Source organism: Somniosus microcephalus, chromosome 1 (genome assembly GCF_052327205.1).
Source record: "Somniosus microcephalus isolate GS21.2 chromosome 1, FLI_Smic_1.0, whole genome shotgun sequence".
Lineage (NCBI taxonomy): Eukaryota > Metazoa > Chordata > Chondrichthyes > Squaliformes > Somniosidae > Somniosus > Somniosus microcephalus.
In genome coordinates, this window is record NC_140987.1 from 53153300 (window position 1) to 53179796 (window position 26497).

At 45.6% G+C, this 26497-nt stretch overlaps 1 protein-coding gene across 1 annotated transcript in view; it reads right to left on the minus strand.

Moving 5' to 3' along the window:
- LOC147124077 (EF-hand calcium-binding domain-containing protein 6) overlaps positions 1-25024 on the minus strand; it is a 118177-nt gene extending 93153 nt beyond the window's left edge. The window contains 2 exon segments of the mRNA XM_085981305.1: positions 12162-12268; positions 24340-25024. Coding sequence (XP_085837431.1) covers positions 12162-12268; positions 24340-24658 — 426 coding nt within the window. The 5' untranslated portion in view covers positions 24659-25024.
- Positions 25025-26497: the final 1473 nt, after the last annotated feature.

Sequence of the window (26497 nt, forward strand, 5' to 3'; positions counted from 1 at the left end):
ATCAGCCATGATCTTATTGAATGACGGAGCAGGCTCGAGGGGCCGATTGGCCTACTCCTGCTCCTATTTCTTATGTTCTTATGTTCTAAGTAAAGGATGGTATCAAATTGAAAACGAAGGCATACAATTTTGCCAAGATTTGGAAATTTTTAAAAACCAGCAAAGGATGACTAAAAAAATAATAAAGAGGGAGAAGATGAATTGTGACAGCAAACTGGCAAGAAACATTAAAACAGATAGTTAGAGTTTCTACAGGTATATAAAAAGGAAGCAAGTAGCTAAAGTAAACATTGGTCCCTTAGAGGATGAGACTGGGGAATTAATAATGGGGAACGGGGAAATGGCAGAGACTCTGAACAAATATTTTGTATCTGTCTTCACGGTAGAAGACACTAACAACACCCCAATAATAGATAATCAAGGGGCCACAGGGAGGGGGGAACTAAAGACAATCACTATCACTAAGGAAATAGTACTTAGTAAAATAATGGGACTAAAAGATGACAAGTCCCCTGGACCAGATGGCCTACATCCCAGGGTCTTAAAAGAAGTGGTTGCAGAGATAGTGGATGCATTGGTTGCAATATACCAAAGTTCCCTGGACTCTGGCGAGGTCCCAGTGGATTGGAAAACTGCAAATGTAACACCCCTATTTAAGAAAGGAGGGAGACAGAAAGCAGGAAACTATAGACCAGTTAGCCTAACATCTGTCGTTGGGAAAATGCTGGAGTCCTTCATTAAGGAAGCAGTAGCAGGGCATTTGGAAAATCATAATGCAGTCAAGCAGAGTCCGCATGGTTTTATGAAAGGGAAATCATGTTTAACAAATTTGCTGGAGTTCTTTGAGGAGGTAATGAGCAGGGTGGACAAATGTGAACCAGTGGATGTGGTGTATTTGGATTTCCAAAAGTCATTCGATAAGGTGCCACATAAAATGTTACTGCATAAGATAAGAGCTCACGGAATTGGGGGTAATATATTAGCATGGATAGAGAATTGGCTAACTAACAGAAAGCAGAGAGTCGGGATAAATGGGTCATTTTCCGGTTAGCAAACGGTAACTAGTGGGGTGCCACAGGGATCGGTGCTGGGGCCTCAACTATTTACAATCTACATTAATGACTTGGATGAAGGGACCGAGTCTAATGTAGCCAAGTTTGCGGATGATACAAAGATGGGTGGGAAAGCAAGTTGTGCAGAGGACTCAAAGAACCTGCAAAGGGATATAGACAGGCTAAATGAGTGGGCAAACATTTGGCAGATGGAGTATAATGTGGGAAAGTGCGAGGTTATACACTTTGGCAGACAAAATAAAAAAGCAAATTATTATTTAAATGGAGAGAGATTACAAAATGCTACAGTTCAGAGGGACCTGGGGGTCCTTGTGCATGAAACACAAAGTTAATATGGAGGTACAGCAAATAATCAAAAAGGCAAATGGAATGTTGGCCTTTATTTCAAAGGGGTTGCAGTATAAAAGCAGGGAAGTCCTGCTACAACTGTACAGGGTATTGGTGAGACCACACCTTGAGTACTGACATGAAATCAGTCATTCATGAAAGAAAGACTTATGAAATAATACTGAGCGGCCTATGGGTGGCGCTGTCAAGGGAGAGTATAAATACTCGGGCACGGGCCCAGCTTGCGCAGGACATTCTTAACAGGAACTAGTGAAAGACACAACTAGACCTCCATGTTGTAAAACAGTTGATTAAAGCTTTGTTTAACGCTTAGACCAAGTGCCTAGTAGTTTTCTTACATCAAGTACTGCATACAGTTTTGGTCTCCTTATTTAAGGAAGGATATACTTGCATTGGAGGCAGTTCAGAGACGATTCACTAGGTTAATTCCAGAGATGAGGGGGTTGATTTATGAGGAAAGGTTGAGCAAGCTGGATCTATACTCATTGGAATTTAAAAGAATGAGAGGTGATCTTATTGAAACATATAAGATACTGAGGGGGCTCGACAAGGTAGATGCAGAGAGGATGTTTCCCCTCGTGGGGAAATCTAGAATGCGGGGGAACAGTTTTAGAATAAAGGGTCGCCCTTTTAGAACTGAGATGAGGAGGAATTTCTTCTCTCAGAGGGTCGTAAATCTGTGGCTTTCTCTGCCCCAGAGAGCCGTGGAGGCTGGGTCATTAAATACATTTAAGGTGGAGATAGACAGATTTTTGCAAGATAAGGGAGTGAAAGGTTATGGGGAGTGGGCAGGGAAGTGGCTTTGAGCCCAAGACCAGCCATGATCTTATTGAATGGCGGAGCAGGCTCGAGGGGCCAAGTGGCTTATTCCTGCTCCTATTTCTCATGTTCCCCACATTATTAAGTCATCAAATTTGACTTAAACAAAATAATTCCTAAACTCTCCTTTCTATAATGAGGCACCCCAAAACTGCACAGTACTCTGACTTTGACCTAACCAATATTTTGTACAAATTTATCATTACCTTTTTACTATTGTACCCTACTTATAAAATCTAAAATGGTATTGGCTGTTTTTATGGCATTATCCAAACGCACTCACGCTTTCACAGAATTACATATTTGAATCCTTAGGTCTTTCTGTTCATTCACACCCTTCAGGTGCGGGTACACACCCATTCCTTTGTTTGTACAAGTAAACAGCCCTTAAAGGGCTACTGCTGGAAATTAAAGGGATACAACAATTTGAAGAGAAGGGGATGAAAAATGTTGGAGATTTTTCAATGCTTGCATCCATTACAAAAGCTTATAAAGCGGATGAAGTGATAATTCAGAAAAAAAAGGGCAAAAAACTTAATATGGAGGCACAAAGTGGATGTTGCACCTGTTTGATGGCTGTCAACATAGATGTGATCCTGCATGAAGTGAGTGTGAGGAGGGTTGCCCATTTTTGGAATGCCAGGGCACCCTCCTGGAGGACAGAAATGCACCATGCCTGGCAGGAGGGCAGCCAGACTCAGTGCTGTCTACAATACCTGCAGAACATGGGAATCGATGCATGGCAAATTACCCAACAGTACCATATACCAGGTAGGATTCCATGCCATGGAGTGTTGCCTGACAACCAGTTCCACATTTACTGCTCATCAACGCCAAACCAAAAATTAGGCACGGGTATTTATGGTAACGGAACCAAGGCGAGCAGATGGAGTTAAGATACAGATCAGCCATGATCTAATTGAATAACGGGACAGGCTCGAGGAGTTGAATGGCCTCCTCCTGTTCCTATGTAACCCCCACACAATCTTATAGCTGTGTCATTGTATTGCATGCACACCCTTATCTCACCAGAGCACGTAGCCAAGATGCATTGTAGAATTGAAAGCCTTGACATACACACATCATCCGAAGCTTGACAAACCTATTGGAGTTCTTTGAGGATGTAATAGTGGAGTAGACAAAGGGGAACCATTAGATGTGATGTATTTGGATTTTCAGAAGGCCTTCGATAAGGTCCCACACAAGAGGTTGGTGAACAAAATTAGGGCACATGGAATTGGGGGTAATATACTAACATGGATTGAGAATTGGTTAACAGACAGAAAACAAAGAGTAGGGATAAACGGGTCTCTCTCAGGGTGGCAGGCTGTGACTAGTGGGGTACCGCAAGGATCGGTGCTTGGGCCCCAGCTATTCACAATCTATATCAATGATTTGGATGAGGGGACTAAATGTAACATTTCCAAATTTGCTGATGACACAAAGCTAGGTGTCAGTGTCAGATGCGAAGAGGATGTGAAGAGGCTTCAAGGGGATCTTGACAGGCTCAGTGAGTGGGCGAGAACATGGCAGATGGATTATCACAGAATCACAGAAACCCCACAGTGCAGATAGAGGCCATTTCGGCCCATCGAGCCTGCACCAACACATATCCCACCCGATCCCCGTAACCCCACGTATTTAATCCCCCTAACACTAAGGGTCAATTTATCATAGCCAATCAACCTAACCTGCACATCTTTGGACTGTGGGAGGAAACCGGAGCACCCGGAGGAAACCCACGCAAACACGGGGAGAATGTGCAAACTCCACACAGACAGTCACCCGAGGCCGGATTTGAACCCGGGTCCCTGGCGCTGTGAGGCAACAGTGCTAACCACTATGCCACCGTGCCGCCCTTATAATGTGGATAAATGTGAAGTTATCCACTTTGGTAGAAAAAACAGAAAGGCAGAGTATTTCCTAAATGGTGAAAGACTGGGGAATGCAGATGCTCAAAGGGACCAGGGTGTTCTTGTACATGAGTCACTGAAAGTGAATGTGCAGGTGCAGCAAGCCATTAGGAAGGCAAATGGTATGCTGGCCTTCATTACAAGAGCATTTGAGTACAGGAGTAAAGTCTTACTCCAATTATATAGGGCCTTGGTGAGACCACACCTGGAGTACTGTGTACAATTTTGGTCTCCTTACCTAAGGAAGGATATACTTGCCATAGAGGGAGTGCAACAAAGGTTCACGAGATTGATTCCTGGGATGGTGGGACTGTTGTAGGAGAAGAGATTGAGTAAACTAGGCCTGTATTCAATGAATTCAGAAGAATGAGAGGGGATCTCATTGAAGCATACAGAATTATTACAGGGCTTGATAGGGTGGATGCTGGGAGAATGTTTCCCTTGGCTGGGGAGTCTAGAACCAGGGGCCACAGCCTCAGGATAAAGGGTAGGCCATTCAGGACTGAGATGAGAGAAATTTCTTCATACAGAGGGAGGTGAATCTTTGGAATTCTCTACTCCAGAGGGCTGTGGAAGCTCAGTCATTGGGTATATTCAAAACAGAAGTCGATAGATTTCTGACTAGTAAGAGCATCAAGGGATATGGCAATAAGGCCAGTGAATGGAGTTGAGGCAGAAGATCAGCCATGATCTCACTGAATGGCGGAGCAGGCTCGAAGGGCCAAATGGCCTACTCCTGCTCCTATTTCTTATGTTCTTATGTTCTTAAAGCCTCGCCAAATGATTGTAAGACAAGCCGGCCATATGATGCATGGTCACCTACTGACACATGGGTTAGCCTTCAGGTCGGGTACATGCCAGTCACCATGCTTGTGCTTCTGCAACTTACAACATCTTAAGATTACTTTTTCTGCTTGTACCACACGATGGCACAAAATTCAAGGAAACAGATCCCAGCTGAAGGAAAGCCTTTGATTTGATTGGAGGAGACCATCCTGGGCAAACTGATGTATCAGAGCATGGAGGGAGTATAGAATGGTGAGCCTGCCACGAGCCTGGTACCGTCCCACTCTTACGTCCTGCACCACCCCATCCACCACCCCTACCTTCTCGTTCATTCGCACACAGGCGTAAACATAGCCACATAAATGTGAATGCAAATGTGTCAGGGAGCCAGCGTCCTAACTCTTTTCTAATTGTTGTAGCTCTGGAAGAGCAGCCTGTCACCACTGCCTGCCCGGGTGTTCTCCCGATCAGCTGGCGTAGCTTCGGCGTAAGATCGGTGGAAACCCCATACACACATGTAAATGGAACCTTTTTTTTTTTAAATTAGAAGTTATAGGAACTGAAACAGATAAATATTTGTAACTGTGAAAGTCATTTTTTATGTAGTTCTATTAAAAAAAGCAAGGCAAGTTTCTTTTCTCATCTCTTCTCAGGAAGGCAGTGACTCAAGCTGGAGTGGGCTTCAGTGAGTGCCAGCATCACCTTATCCAAGTGATTGGTCTTCATGTGTAACTCTGCATAGTGGATACTAGTGAGCTATGTGACAGTTTGATTTTCACATACAGTTTCCAGCAGGGATCACTGGAGAGTGATCAGATGCCAATTCTTCCTTGTTGGAATGCTGAAACCAGTTTTTTAATTTGATTCATTCACAGGAAGTGGGCGTCACTGGCAAGGCCAGCATTTATTGCCAGTCCCTTGAGAAGGTGGCAGTGAGCTGCCATTCCAGAGGGCAGTTAAGAGTCAACCACATTGCTGTGGGCCTGGAGTCACATATAGGCCAGACCAGGTAAGGACATCAGGTTTCCTTCCCTAAAGGCTTTTCTGACAATCTGGTAGTTTCATGGTTGCCATTACTGATACTAGCTTTTTAAAATTCAATATATTTAATTGAATTTAACTTTGCAAGTTGCCACAGTGGGATTTAAACTCATTGGCCTAGAAATTCGGTGGGCTCCGCCACCAGTTAGCGCCTAAAGAGTGCACTCAGTGGCTTTAGCGCCACTGGCCACGCCTCCCGCGATATTTAGCGGGGTGCTAATGGCGGCGTTAGCCTGTAGCGCTGCGCCGCCACCGATGACGTCATCGGTGTGCGCAGCGCCCCGTTACCACCCCGAGCGCAATATTGGGTCACGCCCCCCGCCCCCGTAGCGCCGGTCGCAAATGGTTCACGGGGCCTACCTGTGGCGGTAGTGGCGCAAATTAAGGTGGAGGTGCGGGGCGGCCATTTTTTTTCGGTGGTTGCCTGCCAGCACCTTCTCGCGCCACCCTCCCCGGCCTCCTGATCCACCCCCCCCCCACGGGCAGTGCCGGCTGTGTCCCGAGTGCCCGGCACTTCTCCTCGGTGCCGGGCTCTTTTGCCGGCACTCGCGATCGGTGATCGTGCTGGTGCAGGCCCCTCCCCCTTAAGGGGAGGAAGGCCTGCAGTACCGCAGCGCGCTGTGCCGCAGCATGTGGCGCTACGGCACGTAGCGCTGCGATATTTAGTTTGAGCGCCCCAAGCGGGACGCGGGGAGCCTCGAGCAGCGCCCCGAGTCCCTCTTGGGGCGCTCCAACTGAATATCGGGAGGGCGCAAGCGGCTCCGTCCGGAGCGCAAATTCTGGCGCCCAGGCGAGCTTGGCGCCCCAAACGCGGCGCCACCGAATTTTTAGCCCATTTACTCCAGATCATTAGTCTAGGCTTCCGGATTACTAGTCCAGTAACATAACCACTATGCTACCGTACCCCATATTTGTTCCCACCTTGGCTGAGATCAGCGAACTCAGGGTAGACCAAGGTTTAAAATGTGACTTCCATAGTCTTTGTAATTCAGTACCGCATTGCATTTACACATTGAGCTGCAATGGTACAATTTAATCATCACAACAGCTAAAAAGGCCTGCGTTGTATGATGAAATGTCAAGGTGGCACACTACAAAATTAACAAAGAACAAGAAGGGAGACTCCACGATCTATGCTCCCAGTGGGGAGCGTCCTTGGCAGGGAGCACATCTCCAAAATCGTGCATATGGAAAAACCCACAATTTTTGTTTCTTTTACATAATGAATGGAAAATCATGGGCAGCTTGCCCGTAATTTCCCAGTATTGCCTGGTAAGGAGAAACTGTTTCCACTGGCAGAAGGGTCAATAACCAGGGGACACAAATTTAAGGAGATTGGCAAAAGAACCAGAGGCGACATGAGGAAACATATTTTTACACAGCGAGTTGTGATCTGGAATGCACTGAGTGAAATGGTAGTGGAAGCAGATTCAATAGTAACGTTCAAAAGAGAATTGGATAAATACTTGAAGGGAAAATAATTGCAGAACTATGGGGAAAGAGCAGGGGAGTGGGATTAATTGGATAGGTCTATAAGAGCCAGCACAGGCATGGTGGGCCAAATGGCCTCCTTCTGTGCTGTATCATTCTATGGTTCTATTTGGGGAGGTTCCCTAACTTTAATAATCTGGCAAGTGCTGGTACCACTGGGGCACATTTCAGGTGCATGTCAGTGGGGGTGGGGCCACAAATGGCTGCCCATGCCAAAAGGTTTGCTGCCACCACCCCCACCCACGCCGCCCCCCCCTCCCCACCCCGAAACATGTCAACCGAGCCCTATCTGCTCCCTTTATAAAGGGCCAAAAAACAAAAATCTTAAAAATTGTCAGGGATCTGGCTCAGAGTCATTGAGCTTGAGTGCGAGTTAGAGACACTCCGAAACATAAGGGAGGGGAAGGAATTTCTGGATAGTTTTATCCAGAATACAGTCACACCCCAGAGGAAAGCACAGGTTCAGGAAAGGGAGGGTGTGACTGTCAGGGGACTTAGGAGAGGTTGAGAAGGAGGTCCCACAGACACTGGTCCTGTCCAACAGGTACGATGTAATCGCTACCTGTGAGGACAAGGAGAAAGACTGCAGGGAGGACAGCCACAATGCAGACCAAGGCACCATGGCTCAGAAGGCTGTCCAAGGGGGGGGCGCGGAAGAGCAGAATAAAAATGTGATAGTGATAGGGGATTCTATAATTAGGGGGATAGATAGCCACATCTGCAGCCAAGAATGAGAATCCCGAAGGGTGTGTTGCCAGGGTAAGGGATATCTTGAGGCGGCTGGAGAGGATTTGGAAAGGGAGTGGATGAATCCAGTTGTCGTGGTCCATGTCGGAACAATAACTTAGGTAGGAACAGGGAGGAGGTCCTGCTGAAAGAGTATCAGGAGTTAGGAGCGAAATTAAAAAGCAGGACATCAAATTACTGAGACATGGCTACAGAAAAATCAGGACTGGGAATTAAATATTGCAGGGTATAACATATTTAGAAAAGATAGAGAGAGTGGAAAAAGGGTAATAATCTCTGGATTAATGCCCAAGCCATGTGCAAATTGACATAGAAAGAGTCAGATCAGGAGAATTAACACGTGGCTAAAGGGCTGGTGTGGGAAGGAGGGGTTCCTTTTCATGGGACATTGGCACCAGTACTGGGACAGGAAAGAACTGTACTGATGGGACGGGCTCCACCTGAACCAGGATGGGACCAGTGTCCTAGCAGAAAGGATAAATAGGGAGGTGACAAAGCCCTTAAACTAGTAAGATGGGGGGGGGGGTGGATCTACAAGAAATGAAAACAGCCTAAATATAAACAAAACAGGAAAGGAGAGCATAGGAAAGAGTAAAGTAAGGGAGGACATTGATGACCAGGGAATAAATAGAGTTATAGAACAGGAGTTTAAAAAGATGGTTAATAATAAAGTGAAAGAAACTGCTATTAAAAATGAGTTAATCTGGCTGTGCAGCAATGTACACAGTGTCTGTAATAAAACAGGGGAGCTGGAGGCAATCATGCATTGCGAGGAACCAGACATAGTAGGAATTACTGAGACATGGCTACAGAAAAATCAGGACTGGGAATTAAATATTGCAGGGTATAACATATTTAGAAAAGATAGAGAGAGTGGAAAAAGGGAGGTGGAGTAGCTGTACTTATTAGGGATAACATAATGGCAGTAGAAAAAAAGTGACGCAGGTATCAGCAAGACAAAAATAGAATCCATGTGGATAGAGATAAAAGAAAGGATCAATCACACTAATAGGGGTAGTCTACAGACCACCTAATAGTGGAAGGGAGGTGGATGAAGAAGTATGCAGACAAATTAGGGAAATGAGTAAAAAATATAGAATAATAATCATGGGGGATTTCAACTACCCAGATATTAATTGGACAGAAGAGGTAGGTAAAGGGGATAAGGGAATGGAGTTCCTACAATGTGTACAGGACTCCTTTCTAACCCAATATGTAAAAATCCCAACAAGGAAGGATTCGCTATTGAATCTAGTAATGGGGAATGAACCAGAGCAGGTAAGAGAAGTAAAAGTAGGGGAACATCTAGGCAATAGTGACCATAATATAATACACTTTAAGATAATAATTGAGAAGGACATAGGTATGACAAAGACCTAGATTGGAGAAAAGCTGATTTTGAGGGGCTGAGAATAGAACTTGGGAAAATAAAATGGACAACAGTATTGGCAAACAATGATGTAGAACAGCAATGGGAAACATTTAAAACGGTGTTCACTAAAGTCCAGGAAAAATATATTCTGCTAATAAACAAGAACAAACTAAACACTAATGAGACACTGTGGATGAATAAAGCTATAGGGAAAAATTTAGGGTAAGAAAAGAGGCATACATTAAGTCCATGGACAGTAGGGAAGAGCATGATAAGGGAGAATATGAAGGGATTAGGAGAGAAGTCAAAAAAAATTAGGAGGGCAAAGAGGAACTATGAAATTAAATTATCAAGGAACATAAAACAAAATAGTAACATATTTTACAGGCACATAAATAAAAAAAGCAAGGTCGGGAATTGAATACGGCCACTAAGGGATGGAAAGGATAATACCACAGGCAGTAATACAGAGATGGCAGAGATATTAAATAATTACTTTGCTTCAGTATTTACCAGGGAGATACAACAGAATCACAGAAACCCCACAGTGCAGATAGAGGCCATTTCGGCCCATCGAGCCTGCACCGACACATATCCCACCCGATCCCCGTAACCCCTACACCAACACCAACACATATCCCACCCTATCCCCGTAACCCCACGTATTTAATCCCCCTAACACTAAGGGTCAATTTATCATAGCCAATCAACCTAACCCGCACATCTTTGGACTGTGGGAGGAAACCGGAGCACCCGGAGAAAACCCACGCAAACACGGGGAGAATGTGCAAACTCCACACAGACAGTCACCCGAGGCCGGATTCGAACCCGGGTCCCTGGCGCTGTGAGGCAACAGTGCTAACCACTATGCCACAGGTGGAGATAACATCAGATGATGAGATTAGTAATGAGTTAACTGCATTTAAAATAAAACGAGGAGATATACTAAATAAACTAATGAAACTCAAAGAGGATAAAACCCCTGGTCCAGACGGATTACATCCATGCATTTTAAAAGAATCTAGGGAATAAATAGCAGAGGCATTACTACACATATTTAGTAATTCATTAGAAAAAGGTGCAGTGCCAGAGGACTGGTGGATAGCTAATGTAATACCTATATTTAAGAAGGGAGATAGAACATGTCAAGGGAACTATAGGCCAGTCAGCTTAACGTCGGTGGTAGGAAAAATAATGGAACCCCTACTAAAAGGAGAAAATAGAAGAACATCTAGAAATGAAAAATATAATAAATAGTCAGCATGGATTTCAAAAGGGAAAGTCTTACTTGACCAACCTTATTGAATTTTTTGAAGAGGTAACAGAAAGAGTAGACAAGGGTAATACAGTAGATGTAATTTATCTAGTTTTTCAAAAGGCCTTCAATAAGGTACCACATAATAGACTAATAAATAAGGTCATGGAATGTGGAATCAGAGGACAAGTAGCAGAATGGATAGCTAGCTGGCTTCAAGACAAAAAGCAGAGAGTAGGGGTAAAGGGTAGCAATTAACAGTGGCAGAAGATGGATAGTGGTGTTCCACAAGGATCAGTGCTGGGACCACTGTTGTTCACAATTAATATTAACAATTTAGACTTTGGAATCAAAAACACAATTTCAAAATTTGCAGATGACACCAAATTGGGGGATAGTTAATACTGAGGAGGACTACAACAAATTACAGGAAGACATTAATAAACTTGCAGAATGGGCATATAATTGGCAAATGAAATTCAACACAGATAAATGTGAGGAATTACATTTTGGTAGGAAGAATAGGGACGTCACTTATTACTTGGAGTGTTTAAAAGTTATGATAAATGCCTTCACATACTGATGTAAAATTAGGGTCGATTTTGAGTGCTCTTGCTTGGTGTTAACGGCCTCAAAATGGGGTCGGTAGCCTTATTGCTCCATCAACACCGATGATGCAACTGGCACCATTTTAAAAGGGGCCTATTGCTGGGTGTACAAAGCGCCCGCCTATTTCAGGTGACAGGCGCTTTTTAACATGGAAATCGGAGTCCTATGATATAACTAGGACCCTGATTGCCAGTTTAGGTCGGTACTAGTCGGAGCTGCCGCAGTATAGGCTTTGATCAGTTCTATGAGCAATGGAAGTGAAAAGGCCCACTAGAGGTAAGCGCTGAGTTATTTTTGTGGAACCCGGAGGAGTACACAAAAATAATCCGGCTTGAGACACCCCCTCCCGCCCTCCACAATTTACCTTGCTGGCGTCAGCTCTGGCCCGATTTTCAGGCTTTAATCTGGCGAACTGTGTCAAGACGCCTGTTTGGCACCCTGCAGCTCGCCTGACGAGGTTAAATGAGGCCAAAGCCTCAAAATGACGGGGCCACTTCAGCGGCGGAATGGGCAGCCGACCAGCGCGCTCCGCCAGTCAGTCCCCCAAAAGTCAGCATCTACCCCGCTGACTTTGCATTATGTATGTAGGTTTTTCATTTCTTTCCTGTGTATGAGTACATAGGAAAAAAAAAAGGATTATGAAGAGGGACATTACATTCATTCTATGAATATGGCGTTCGAAAAGTCAGCCATATTCTGGTACATACCTCATCAATCTCAATCCTGAGCTGTGTCCCAGGTCGGGATGTAGTACTTATCCTGCTACTCTGGCTCATTCTGCTCTCAGTGCGGCCTTCCAGGTCTGTTCGCTGACCTGTGATAGTAAGTTATAGGTAAATACATGAACCCATTTATATATGAATTACTATAATATAATGATATGTTTTAGAATAGAGAACAAACTCTATGGGCCATATTTAGCGACCCCTACGGGTGCGTACGAGGTGCGCACGTGCCTGTAGGGGTGGCACAAGTGCCGGGTTTAGGCGTGCGAAGCGCATGCACTGAAACCCGGCACTTGCGATCTGTCAAGGATCTTCTTGACAGATCCTCCGCATCCCCAGAAAAAGGGCCTCTGCGGATGGAGAGTTGCGCTATTTGCCCAACTTCTGCCCACTGAACGGCCATGGAATTCTTATGCCTAGTAAAAACAGCATAAGAGTTTTAAAAAATAGAAAAATAAAATGTTACTCAATTACACATTAAAAACCCTGTCCAATAAGGTAAGTTTATTTTTAGCCCCGTTAAAAACATGTACACTTTATTTACAAAAAATACAATTTTTGTTTAAAATACTTAATTAAATGCCATTTTAATTAATTTTATATATGTAATGTTTTTTAATTTATTTCATGTGTTCATGTATTTTTTAAGTCATCTCCATTCATACTTTTGACAGTTCCGTACATACAGAACTGTCAAAAGTATGAATGGGGATTCCCTTCTTTCATTGGTTGGGCTGGCCCACGTGATCCCAGGGGCGCTTGCGAACCGCATGCATCCCCTGGGATATGTGGGCCTCTTCGCATTTCAATCAGGAGAGGCCCAGGATCACAAGCCGCCGTATCTCCCGGACCACCAGGTAAATGCGTAGAAAATTTGATGATCGGAGCCTCCGATCGCAAATTCAGGCCCTATACATCTTTAACTTTTGTTCATCTTCTTGATGCATGAGGTACTGTCTATCTATCTACTTATCCATCAATGGTGTGGACATACATCACACTCCAGGCATTTTTTTATTACTGGTGCAGAACAATTTTAAACTACAGCCTGAAACTGACAAGTACATATCAATCTGCAAAGTGCCCAATCAAACTGATTTGAGCTTGGCAATCACATGTTAAAAAGCATTGACTTCGAGAGTGGCGAGCAATTACATCTTGTAACCTTAAATGGACACATACCCATACTTTAGCAGCAGAATAATATGTTATGTGTTATATTATATAATTCTCCTGCCCTTATCAAATATCACAACCTCTTATTTAGGATAAACTGCACCATAGAGGAACATTAAATTGCACCTAATGCACATTTGTCACATCTCTTATGCCACACTTTCTGTATCACACTTGTTATGCAAAGTGTACATCACACTTACAACTGATTGGCTCAAATTTCCTTTTATAAAACAGAGCTGGACAAGTGTCGGGAGGTGGAAGGAGCAGAGAGCGGCGGTACAGTGAGTACCTAAACTCAGTTTCGCGGGCTTTTTTTTTTTTTTTTTTAAAACAGAGGCCAGTGTCGGAAGCGGAGAGAACAGTGGTACAGTGAGTACTTAAACTCACTTTCGTGGGCTTTTTTTTTTTTTTTTTTTATATACAGAGGCCAGTGTCAGGAGGAGCAGAAGGTTCTTGTACCTTTAAGGCTAAGGGGGTTCATGTGTGGGAACGGAGCAGTGAAATAGCTCGGTGTGTGTGTGTGCTAGGTTGATGTAGCAGAACCTGGTCTCCAATCGTCTTGGATCCCCTTGCCATTGGACCAAGACCTTGCTCTGTCAAGCCCGTGTGGTAGCTGGTGTGCAACGGCCACCCCACATTAAAAGAATTCACGCATAGGCAACTTCCACCCTTTAAAATGAAATTCAGGACCTGGAACATCAGGACCCTCATGCACAACCCCAACAGCGACAGACCGGAACGCCCGACTGCTAGAGAGACTGTAGGTCCCGCATTGGACACATCAGTCACCTGAGAACTCATTTTTAGTGTGGAAGCAAGTCATCCTTGGTTCCGAGAGACTGCCTAAGAGAAGAAATAGCTCGGGTTAAAGCCTGAGTGTTGAAAGAGTCACCACCTGGCGAGCTCCAACTCAGAACAAAATGTTACTGTAGTAACTGTTAGTCAACAGACAAGTCTAGTAACCATGGGGAACTATAATCATAAAACCACATTTACAAATCTTTTGGTTTAATTAAAACGGCCTGGTTAAAGTGTGTGCGGGCAGAGTCTGTCTGCAGAGAAAACTGAAACGAACAGGTTTTAAAATGTGTAAGGGGGACATGTACGAGGAGTTGGTAATCCAATAAATACATCTTATTAGAAGAGATGTGGCTGTGAAAACGAGTCTTGGCAGATACCTGATCAATCACGAGAAGGGAAACAGAAAGCAATGAAGATGAACAAGGTTGAAGAGACAAACGGAAAACCTGTCGGAGAGATGAGCAGAACTTCGTCATGATGGACACAGCCACATCTCTTTCCTCAGTAACTGTTGTGTCTGTGTATAATGAGACACAGACTGCGGAGAACGGTACAACAGGTGTTTACTAAACGTGGCTCACACTGGAACTGATCTGTACAGATTACTACTCAGTGCTATATATAAGTGTGGTCACTGCCGGTACTGCAGTATACATGAGCTGTAAAAGATAGTTCCCCCCTTAAGGTATATACATTACAATTCCTCCCCTTTTAGATTAGCAGTACCATAACACTCATTTAACAATTAAATATCAAACTAATTACAATTAACACTTTTAACATGCGACATTAGCTGAAAATAGTCTATTTATATATTCAGTCTTTGGGGAGGCTTCCTGATCCTTTCTGGATAGCGCCTTTCCCGAGTGTCTTGCTCTTGGTGCGGAGGCGATTCTGGCCCCCTGTCGTCGGTTGGTTCATCAGCTTCCGATGCTACTGTTTCTGGGGTAGATGCGACCTGTACGTCGGGTTCATCACCAGGTACGTATGGGCGAGGCATGGGGTTGACTTGTTCCTGTGACTCTAGGATCTGGTCAGCATGGCGTCTCACGATGCTCTCCCCAACGTGCACTGTGTACATTAGTGGGCCCTGCCGTGTGCATATCGTTCCTGGCTGCCATTTTTCTGTTCGGTAGTCGCGGGCCAAGACTGGTTGCCCTACATTGAAGCTCCTTGTTGGCTTCTCATGGATGTGCTGGAATTGCTTACTCTCAACATCTCTTTGTACGTTTGGTCTGAGCAAATCCAGGCGAGATCTTAACCTTCGGTTAAGGAACATCATGGCCGGGGCCTGGTTGGTGACTGCAAGTGTTGCATTCCGGTAGGCGAACAGGAAATTGTCCACCTTGTGCTGCAGCAGAATGTTGTCATTGTACATAGCCTTTATTGCCTTCTTATTGCCTTCTTAAAGGTTTGTACGAACCTCTCAGCCAATCCATTTGTGGCTGGATGATACGGGGCAGATGTGTAATGCCTTACCCCATTCTTTTTCAAGAACCTCCGGAACTCTTCGGACACAAACTGTGGTCCGTTGTCGGAGCAAATCTGTTCTGGCAAGCCATTCCTGGCAAAAATGGTCCGTAGGACTGCAATAGTTTTCTCCGTGGTGGTGGAGGACATTTTGATGACCTCAGGCCATTTCGAGTGCGCATCCACGGCTATTAAAAACATTGAGTCCATGAATGGACCAGCAAAATCAATATGCACCCATTGCCATGGAGAGGAGGGCCACTCCCATGGGTGTAGAGAGGCCGGTGGTGGTGCATTTTGGACTTTCTGGCATCCTGAGCAGCTCTTGGTCAGGTCCTCGATTTGTTTATCGATTCCCGGCCACCACACAAGCCCTGGCAAGGCTTTTCATTTTTACCCCTCCCAGATGACCCTCATGAAGCTCATGGAGCACTCTATCCCTTAACTTGGGTGGAATTACCACTCGGGATCCACACATCAAGGTCTCCCGGCACACTGACAGCTGTTCTCTCCTTGTCGAGAATGCTGGCAACAGTGAGTCGCCACGTGCTGGCCATCCCTTCACCGTCAAATCATATACCCGAGACAGTGTCGGGTCATTTCGGGTTTCCTTTTCGATACAAGCGTTAGTTACCAGTAGGTATTCAACTATAGTCGAATGGAATATTTCGACAGGATCCACTGCTGGTGCTTCCTCCGCAGTAGGCAGTGGCAGGCGTGATAGCCCATCAGCATTTCCATGCTGTTTCGTGCGCCCCTAGAAAAAGTGACCATCTTTGTAGTCGTTGCGCAGTCATCACCGGAACGCCCTTCTTCAGATTAAAAATGGAGACAAGAGGCTTGTGATCAGTCAGCAAGGTGAATTTCTGCCCGTGCAGATAGTGATTGAACTTTTTCACTCCCCACACTAGGCTGAGGGCCTCCCTGTCAATCTGGGCGTAGTTACGCTCGGCTGAGGTTAGTGATCGTGACGCAAAGGCTATTGGCCTCTCTGAGCCGTCCGAGAATTTGTGCGACAGCACCGCTCCAATGCCGTAGGGTGACGCATCACATGCCAACCGAATTGGTAATGCCGGGTTGTAATGGGCCAATATCTCTTTCGATGGGGTTAGTGTTTTGCTCTTCTGGAAAGCTCGTCTACATTCGTCACTCCACTTCCATGGCACCCCAGTTTGCAGTAGGGTGTTCAGTGGGTGTAGTATTGTGGACAAATTTGGCAAGAACTTATGGTAGTAGTTTACCAGCCCGAGGAACGACCTCAGTTGTGACACATTTTCTGGTGCTGGAGCCTTGACTACTGCCTCAATCTTCTCTGGGGACTTATGTAACCCCTCTTTATCGATAACGTGGCCACAATACGAGATCTGTTTTCTAAAAAACTCGCATTTGGGGCGGTTAGCTCGGAGCCCATATTCCTGCAATCTAGTGAGCACCTGCTCCAGGTTGGCGAGGTGATCACTGTCATTTTCGCCCGTGACCAGGATGTCGTCCAAATAACACTGGGTCCCTGGGATCCCTTGCAGGACTTGTTCCATTGCCCTCTGCCAAATAGCCGGAGCTGATGCTACCCCGAATACCAGCCGGTTGTATTGGTAGAGACTTTTATGGGTGTTGATTGCGAGGTATTTTTTTGATGCTTCTTCTACCTCCATTTGCAGATACGCCTGGGCCAGATCAATCTTAGTGAAGCGTTTCCCTCCAGATAGCGAGGCGAAAATATCTTCAATCCGCGGAAGTGGATATTGTACGGTGTGAAGGACCGGGTTCACTGTTACCTTAAAGTCCCCACAGATGCGAACCTTCCTTGGTTCCCCAGGCGTGCTGCTCAACGACTTTTTCATCACAGGGACGATGGGTGTAGCCCACTCGCTCCAGTCTACCTTGGACAGTACACCTGAACGTTCCAGGATCTCCAGCTCTGCTTCGACGGCTGGGCGGATCGCATAAGGTTTGGCCTTGCGTTTTCTTCAATTTTAATCATCGCTGTCATGCCTTTTAGTGTTCCGAGTCCTTGCTGGAACACTTCTTTCGCGTCAGTTAGGATCTTTGACAGCCGCCCAGGTGTGATGTCGTCATCCTTTTTGTCAGCCACAGTCAGTGCCTGTATGGAATGCCAATCCAGTTGTATTTTCCGGATCTATTCACGTCCCAGTAATGGTGGTCCTCCATCTTGCAATACATACAGGTCTAGTTTTGGTGTTTCCTTACCGTTATATATAACGGTCACCCTTATTTTTCCTTTGGGGTAGACTTTTTGCCCCGTGTACGTCTTCAAAATAATTTTTGTGTCTCTCAAGGGTATGTGTGCGAATAGCCGCTCATAGTCCCGTCGGTTTATGACTGTTAGGGCTGATCCTGTGTCCAATTCCATCTTTACCTGGACTCCTGCTATCTTGAGAGTGACCCAAATGGTTCGGTGATCCTCCGTTGTGATCACATTATGTAGTTTCAGACAACTCAGTTCCCTGCTTTCGGAGTCGTTATCACTCTTTTGTTCGTCTGAACTATTCTCCGTCATCTTATGTACCTTCTTGTACTTTCCTTTGGTAGGTTTCTTATTGCTGGTTTTCTTTCCCGACCTGCAGACTCATGCTATGTGTCCTACTTTTCCACACTGTCTGCACACTTTGTCTTTGAACCAGCAATCATTCTGGTCGTGTGTTGTTCTGCCGCAACGATAGCACTTCTCTGTTCCATATGACATTTCGTTTGTGCCATATTCTTGCGGTCTCTGTTGTATCTCTGCAGCGCCCCGTGCTGCTGCTTCATATGATACCGCAATGCTGAAAGCTTTTCCAGCGTAAGGTCCTTTTCAGATAAAAGCCGTTTCTGGGTTCCTTCACTTTGAAGCCCACACACAAACTTGTCCCTTAAGGTATCTGCCAGTCCCGCTCCAAACTGGCAGTGTTTCGATAGTTTGCGCAGTTCTGTTAAATAATCAGCATTGCTTTCATCCTTATGCTGGTTCCGTTTGTGAAACTTGAATCTTTCTGCTATCAGCAACGGTGTGGGGTTTAAATGTTCCTGTAGTATCATTACTATGTCTTCAAAACTCTTTTCCATTGGCTTCGTTGGGGTTACTAGATTTCGTAATAAACCATACGTCTTTGCACCCATTAAATTTAACAATACCGACGCTTTCTTGTCATCTGATGCCTCATTTGCCTTGCAGTATACCTCTATTCGTTCGACATATGTAGTCCAATCTTCGACTTCATTGTCAAATGCGGTGATACTGCCACTCTTTGGCATTTTGGGTGTGGTTTAAAATGGCGTCTCCCAATGACTTAAAATGGCGTCTCCCACGCTTTTCTTCCTCCCCTGCTGCTGCCAACGCCGTTCCCGGCAGTTCTCGTGGCAATGGCGGCGCCCTGTAGGTTTCACGCGCTTCTCCTGCACTGCTGCCAACGCCACTCTTGGCGGTCCTCGTGGCAATGGCGGCGCCTCGCGGGTTTCTGTGCGTCTCTCTCTCCGACGCTGCTCGGCCCCTGAACACCGGCTGCGCCGTGCTCTGCCCTCTCTCTCTCTCCCCCGTCGACGCTGCTCGGCCCTTTGCTGTGCCGCTCGGTCGGGCTCTAGCCCACCGCTGTCCGGGAAGGGTCGGCGCACTCTCTGTTGCCAGCCCGTTTCGCTGGATCACCTCGACTGGAAAGCCAAGCCTGGCTCTCAACAGCCTCCCCCGCAATTCTCGAGTCTCTGCTGGATGACTGGGCGGTTGCCTGTGGTCGACGCCCGAGTCTCTGGCCTTGACCTCCAATCCACTGATCTCCAGGAACGAATCCCCGGGAGGTGATGCAGAGTTGCAGGTAGGTTCGAACTTGCCTTGTCGCCAATGTTGTGTCCGTGTATAATAAGACACAGACTGCAGGAGAACGGTACAACAGGTGTTTACTAAACGTGGCTCACACTGGAACTGATCTGTACAGATTACTACTCAGTGCTATATACAGGTGTGGTCACTGCCGGTACTGCAGTATACATGAGCTGTAAAAGATAGTTCCCCCCTTAAAAGGTATATACATTACAGCAACTGTCTCCGGTTCCGAACTGTTTCTCTCTCCATGGATGCTGCCCGACCTGCTGAGTGTGTTTCCAGCATTTTCTGTTGTTATTTCAGATTTCCAACATCCGCAGTATTTTGCTTTTGTATTAGTGCTTGGTTCACTGCCACTTCTCTAGGAATGCCCACCTTGAAGAAGTTCTGCTCTTCTCTCCAACAGGATTTCCGTTTGTCTCTTCAACCTTGTTCATCTTCATTGCTTGCTGTTTCCCTTCTCGTGTTTGATCAGGTATCTGCCAAGATTTGTTTCCACAGCCACATCTCTTTCCTCAGCAACTGTCTCCAGTTCCGAACTCTCTTTCTCTCTCCACCGACGCTGCCTGACCTGCTGAGTGTTTCCAGCATTTTCTGTTGTTATTTCATTTATTAGAAGAGTTTGTTATTCCGTTGTTTATTCCACTCTGGCACGGTAAGGGTTAGTTGAGTGGTTGGTTTTAAGATAGAATATGAAAAGGAATAAATAACAACCCCATTCATATTGGATTTGGGGCTCTGTGTCTGTAACTCCCTGGTTGCCATCATCACCCATGCTGCCTGTCTGTAAACCAGCATTTATTCAGTAGAGTCCATGTCGATTTGTTAATACTTTTGCTTTAGATGTTCCAGTTCTGTATAAATGAGCAATAATGTAATCAATCGACGTGGTAATTGCTTCCTGTGATCCGAGGTTCCCTGTGAATTTAACCCTGCTGATCCTGGGAGTGGAGTCAAGGTGCTAGGATCAAGGAAGTCGACGCTCAGAGAGACGCCATCTACTATTTACAGACATTCTCAGTCAGGGGGTTTACAAGAACACAGAATGATCAGACAATCCCCAACCTCTTGCTGGCGAGTTGTATGTATTAATTCATAAATAAATCAGTCAATAAATAAATAAATAAAATTCCCATCAGTGAGCCAAGATTTGGCTTTCGACACAGTTTGATGTTTAACCACTAAAAAAAACCTCCATCCAGTGTATCAATGTTAGGACACAGCCCCTTGTTACATGAATCAAACTTTCTGCAGACACTTACCTGAAATCTCTTATCGAGTTCATTTAAACTGAGTAAAACCAGCAGCTCAGAAAGCCAGTTACTGGAGGACAGCCTTTCAGGATGTGTCAATGAACCCCCGCCCCCATGTTAGTGATCAGCCTCTCTGTCAGTGACCATCCCCCCTCCGCGTCAGAATAACTCCCCTCCGCGTCAGAATAACTCCCCTCCGCGTCAGAATAACTCCCCTCCGCGTCAGTGTAGAACATAAGAAATAGGAGCAGGAGTAGGCCTTACAGCCCCTCGAGCCTGCTCCGCCATTCAATAAGATCATGGCTGATCTTCTACCTCCCTACATTATCCCCATATCCCTTGATTCCCTTAATATTCAAAAATCTATCAATCTCTGTCTTGAATATACTCAATGATTGAACCTCCACAGCCCTCTGGGGTAGAGAATTCTAAAGAGTCACCACCCTCTGAGTGAAGAAATTTCTCCTCATCTCAGTCCTAAATGGCCGACCCCTTATTCTGAGGCTGTGACCACTGGTTTTAGACTCCCCAGCCAGGGGGAACATCCTTCCTGCATCTATCCTGTCAAGCCCTCTAAGAATTTTGTATGTTTCAATGAGATCACCTCTCATTCTTCTAAACTCTAGAGAATGTAGGCCTAGTCTACTCGATCTCTCCTCATAGGACAATCACCCCATCCCAGGAATCAGTCTGGTGAACCTTCGTTGCACTCCCTCTATGGCAAGTATATCCTTCCTTAGGTAAGGAGACCAAAACTGTACACAATACTCCAGGTGTGGTCACACCAGGGCCCTATATAATTGCAGTAAGATGTCTTTACTCTTTAACGTAAGAAAACTACTAGGCACTTGGTCTAAGCGTTAAACAAAGCTTTAATCAACTGTTTTACAACATGGAGGTCTAGTTGTGTCCTTCACTAGTTCCTGTTAAGAATGTCCTGCGCAAGCTGGGCCCGTACCCAAGTATTTATACTCTCCCCGTAGGCCGCTCAGTATTATTTCATAAGTCTTTCTTTCATGAATGACTGATTCATGTCACTCTTATACTCAAATCCTCTTGTAATACTCAAATCCTCTTGTAATAAAGGCCAACATACCATTTGCTTTCCTAATTGCTTACTGTATCTGCATGTTAACTTTCAGTGATTCGTGTACAAGGACACCCAGGTCCCTCTGAATACCAACCTTTCCCAATGTCTCGCCATTTAAAAAATACACTGCTTGTCTATTTTTTCTACCAAAGTGGATAATTTCACATTTCTCCACATTATAATGGCCCAGAAATTCAGGTCGGAGGCTTCCCGCGGGTGCAAGTTTCCGACCTGCACTTACCTAGCGCGCCGGCCGTTGAGCTGTGGGCCCGCGTGGGATTCCGATCCTGGGCCTCCTCCAACTGCCAGCACGCAGTGCTTGCGTATCCCAGGGGCGCAGTTAGTTCGAAGCGTCCCCTGGGATCACGTGGGCCATGGAGAGCCAATGGTAGCAGGGAAATGCTCATTCATAAAATTGACAGGAAGAGCTGTCAAAACTATAAATACTATAAGCCCCAAAATAAAAAAATTTTTAAACATAACATTTAAAAATAACTATAAATTACATAAAATAACTATTTTAAACAATAATTTAATTTTTTTTTAAAATAATTAAATTTTCTAACGGGGCTAAAATAAACTTACCTTTCTAAAGTATTTAAAAATAATAAACCTGTGGAAAAAATGTTTTAATTTTAATTAATTTACCACTTACCTTGTTAAAGGCAGGCCTTGCGCCTGCTTTTTAAAAGTGTAACTGCTGGAGACTTACCCTCCCAGAGAAACCTGGAAAAAAACGTAAGTTCCAGGCGCACGCGCTGCCTCTCCGGCGCACACGTTTGACTTCTGATCCCCTTCCTTTAAGGGAACGGAAGTTCCGGTTTCCCGCGCATGCGCAGTGCATGCACGAAACCGGCACTTTCGTTGGGCCTACGGGTGAGTACCCAGCGCGTACTCACCCATGGAGACCCGAATTTCTGGGCCATTCTATTTGCCATGTTCTTGTCCACTCACTTAGCCTGTCTATATCTCCTTGAAGCCTCCTTGCATCTTCCTCACAACTTACATTTCCACCCAGCTTTGTATCATAAGCAAACTTGGATATATTACATTTGGCCCCCTCAACCAAATCATTGATGTAGATTGTGAATAGCTGAGGCCCAAGCACTGATGCTTGCAGTACCCCACTAGTTACAGCCTGCCAACCCAAAAATGACCCGTTTATTCCTACTCTCTGTTTTCTGTCCATTAACCAATCCTCAATCCATGCTAGTATATTACCCCCAATCCCATGAGCCCTAATTATGTTTAATAACCTCTTGTGTGGCACCTTATCGAATGCCTTCTGAAAATCCAAATACACCACATCCACTGGTCCCCCTTAACTATTCTGCTAGTTACAACCTCAAAATATTCTAACAGATTTGTCAAACACGATTTCCCTTTCAGAAATCTGTGTTGACTCTGCCCAATCCTATTATTATTTTCTAAGTGCCCTGTTACCACATCCTTAATAATAGATTCTAGCATTTTCCCTAGTACTGATGTCAGGCTAACTGGTCTGTAGCTCCCCGTTTTCTCTCTCCCTCCTTTCTTAAATAGTGGGGTTACATTTGCTACCTTCCAATCTGCAGGAACCGTTCTAGAATCTATGGAATTTTGGAAAATGACAACAATGCATCCACTATCTTTATAGCCAACTCTTTCAAAACCCTTAGATGTAGGCCATCAGGTCCAGGGGATTATTCGGCTTTCAGTCCCATTAATTTCTTCAGTACTATTTTTTTTACTAATACTAATTTCTTTCAGTTCCTCATTCTCGCTAGACCCTTGGATCTCCACTTTTTCAGGGAAGTTTTTTGCGTCTTCTTCCAAGAAGACAGACACAAAGTACTTGTTTAATTTCTCTGCCATTTCCTTATTCCCCGTTATAATTTCTCCTGTCTCAGCTTGTAAGTATACATCCCTATATGACCTTGTTTTATTTAATTAAATGCAATTAAATTTGTATTTAGGTAACTTAGTTTACAGTGTAGTTTCGTGACTACTTACTTGATCTAGATTAGTTTATGGGTACTGAAATTAAATATCTACCTGTAACACAAAGCACTACAAGTAGTGTAGGCAAAAAACAACTCCTTCCCCCTCTTCTCCAAATTCCCACTCTTTCCAAATTCCCAAATAAAACACTCCGTGTCAGAATAACTCCCCTTTGTGTCAGTATAACTCCCTCTGTGTCAGTGTTGCTCCTCTGTGTCAGTATAACTCCCTCTGTATCAGTGTAGCTCTCTGTGCATCAGTAAAACTCCCCTCTGTGTCAGTGTATCTCCCTGTCATTATAACTTCCTGTGTCAGTATAACTCCCCTCTGTGTCAGTGTAGCTCCCTTTCAGTATAACTCCTGTCAGTATAAATCCCTCTGTGTCAGTATACCTCTATGTGTCAGTATAGCTCCCTGTCATTATAACTCCCTCTGTGTCAGTATAACTCCCCTCTGTTTCAGTGTAGCTCTCTTTCAGTATAACTCCTGTCAGTATAACTCCCTCTGTGTCAGTGTCAGTCCCCATCCCCCTGTGCCTCTGATGCTCCATTAATGTCACGAGAGTCGACTTACCGAAGACGGGCAGCCGGGGTTTGTCGGGGTCACCCCCGAACACCACCTCCACGCCCTCGGGGATGTGTTGCAGGGACGCCCGGGACCCTCGCCTGGGCTCCTGCTGCCATTCCCTCTGTTCCTTCCCGCAGCTCCGTGCACTGGCTGCCAGCCTGGCCGCTACAAGTGGCGGCCCTGCTGGTGACTTGTCGCTGGCCCGGGAGAAGCCCCGGACGGTGATGGTCTCCGGGTCCCCGAGGCGGGACAGCGGGTGCTGGATATGCTGCAGCCGGGGAGAAGCGTGGCTGGCAGGTCGGGACACTCCGCCTATAGCTGCCATCCTCAGTAAGGAAGAAGAAGAAAAATTAAGGATCTAAAATATTAACTTTAAAAACATAGAGAAATGCAACCAGACTGCATCAACTCTCCCAAGAGTTGGCGACTCCAGATTTGTGCCTCTGGATCAACAAGGAGACGTTGCTACAGGCAACCGAGTAAGCCCAAATCCTTTTCACTAAATTGATTCTGCATTCAGAAAGCAGTAGGGAGTGGGTCTCAAACACTGCCACGCACAGGGAAACTGCGATATTGAACGATAAACAATGTCATTTTAACAGAGGCAGCATTGCAATTTACAGCATCACATTATACAAATCTAACACGAAATATGTGCATCTAATTATTCGATTGTGGTCTTGCTTGTTTTGTCCACCAAAAAGTGGTCGGGGTTTTTGAACAAATAATTTAAGCAATTAGCTGGTCCAATAAACCCAGTTGCAACTTGGGACAGCTGATGGCGTGAATACTAACTATATTAGTGACACAGACATATCCATAATGTTGAAACGGGTCTGCAGATGAAAACAAGCAATAATCAGATAAAGTGGATGTTTCACAGGTAGAAACGGAGAAACTAGAAGGGACATAAAAACAGAAAATGCTGGAAATACTCAGCAGGTCAGGCAGCATCTGTGGAGAGAGAAACAGAGTTAACGGCCCGATTTTCGGCTTGTGTGGGAAATGGTCAGATTTCCCCGAATGTGGGGTTTCTGACACATAAAAAAGTGTCAGCCAGCCCCACGCAATTTTCCCTCAATTGGCCAATTAATTCCCAGCATGTGGGAAGCCTTGCTAATTGACTAAATCGAGTCAGGAATCCCCACAGTATGATGTCATCATTCGTGGTGCTTTCAAGGTCCATAGCAAGCACTGCATCATCTGAAGGCTTCCAAATGAACCATACAGGATAGCATAAGGAGCCTTCAGCAGCTGTGGCCAGTGCCAGACCCCGAGCTGCCTTCAAATTCGACGAGGCTTCACTGCAGGCATTATTGGATGGGGTTAGGGCCCACAGGGAGGTCCTCTTCCCTAGGTCAGGGAGGAAGAGGCCTCCCACTGAGACCAATGCTGCATGGATGCAGGTGTCAGCAGATGCCAACTCGCTGGGAGTCACCAGAGGAACCTTGGCATTATATCTCTAACTCCTTCCTTTACTCCCCCACAGTACCATCCAGAGCCCCCGTCCTCACTGTGGAGGAGGAAGAGGCTGTGCAGCCAGACTCCTCAGAGGAAGCTCCAACCTCTGAGGGTGCAGCGTCAGCAGAAGTAAGCGCACCCAGCACCAGCGCAGACACTCACACCTCGGGGGGACCTTTGGGACATAGAGTAGTGTTGTCGCCTGGTGTTTCACAGCTGACAAGTGAGCCTCAGCAGATTCTGGAGACAGGGACAGCAGTGGAGAGTCCTCGTCGGAGGGCGCAGGGCTCTGCCAGCTCAGCTCAGCTGCGCTGCATCTCGACCCTCTGCCTCTGGGTCCATCCGCAAGAGAAGAGGTGATGGATCTCCATGCACAGATGCAGGAGTCTCTGGCAGGTTTTGTCTCCAGGGTCGCTGCGAGTGTGGAGCGAATGGAGGAGTCCATAGCGACCATGAGCAGAGCCTTTGTGGAGTCATTGGTGCATGAACGCAGCACCATGGAAAGGTTGGCAACCTCCATGGAGGAGATAACTCGCCAGCATACGGAAAACATGGTGAGTGCTCATAAGAGAATGACATCTCTTGAGGAGCGTTGGCCATCTGTTGAACAGAGAAACCAGATCTTCATGGAAGTCCTTCTGAGTAGGACTGCCAGTGCAGTAATGGGTCCCACTGGCCCCCTAAAGCGCAGCAAGGTGCTCTC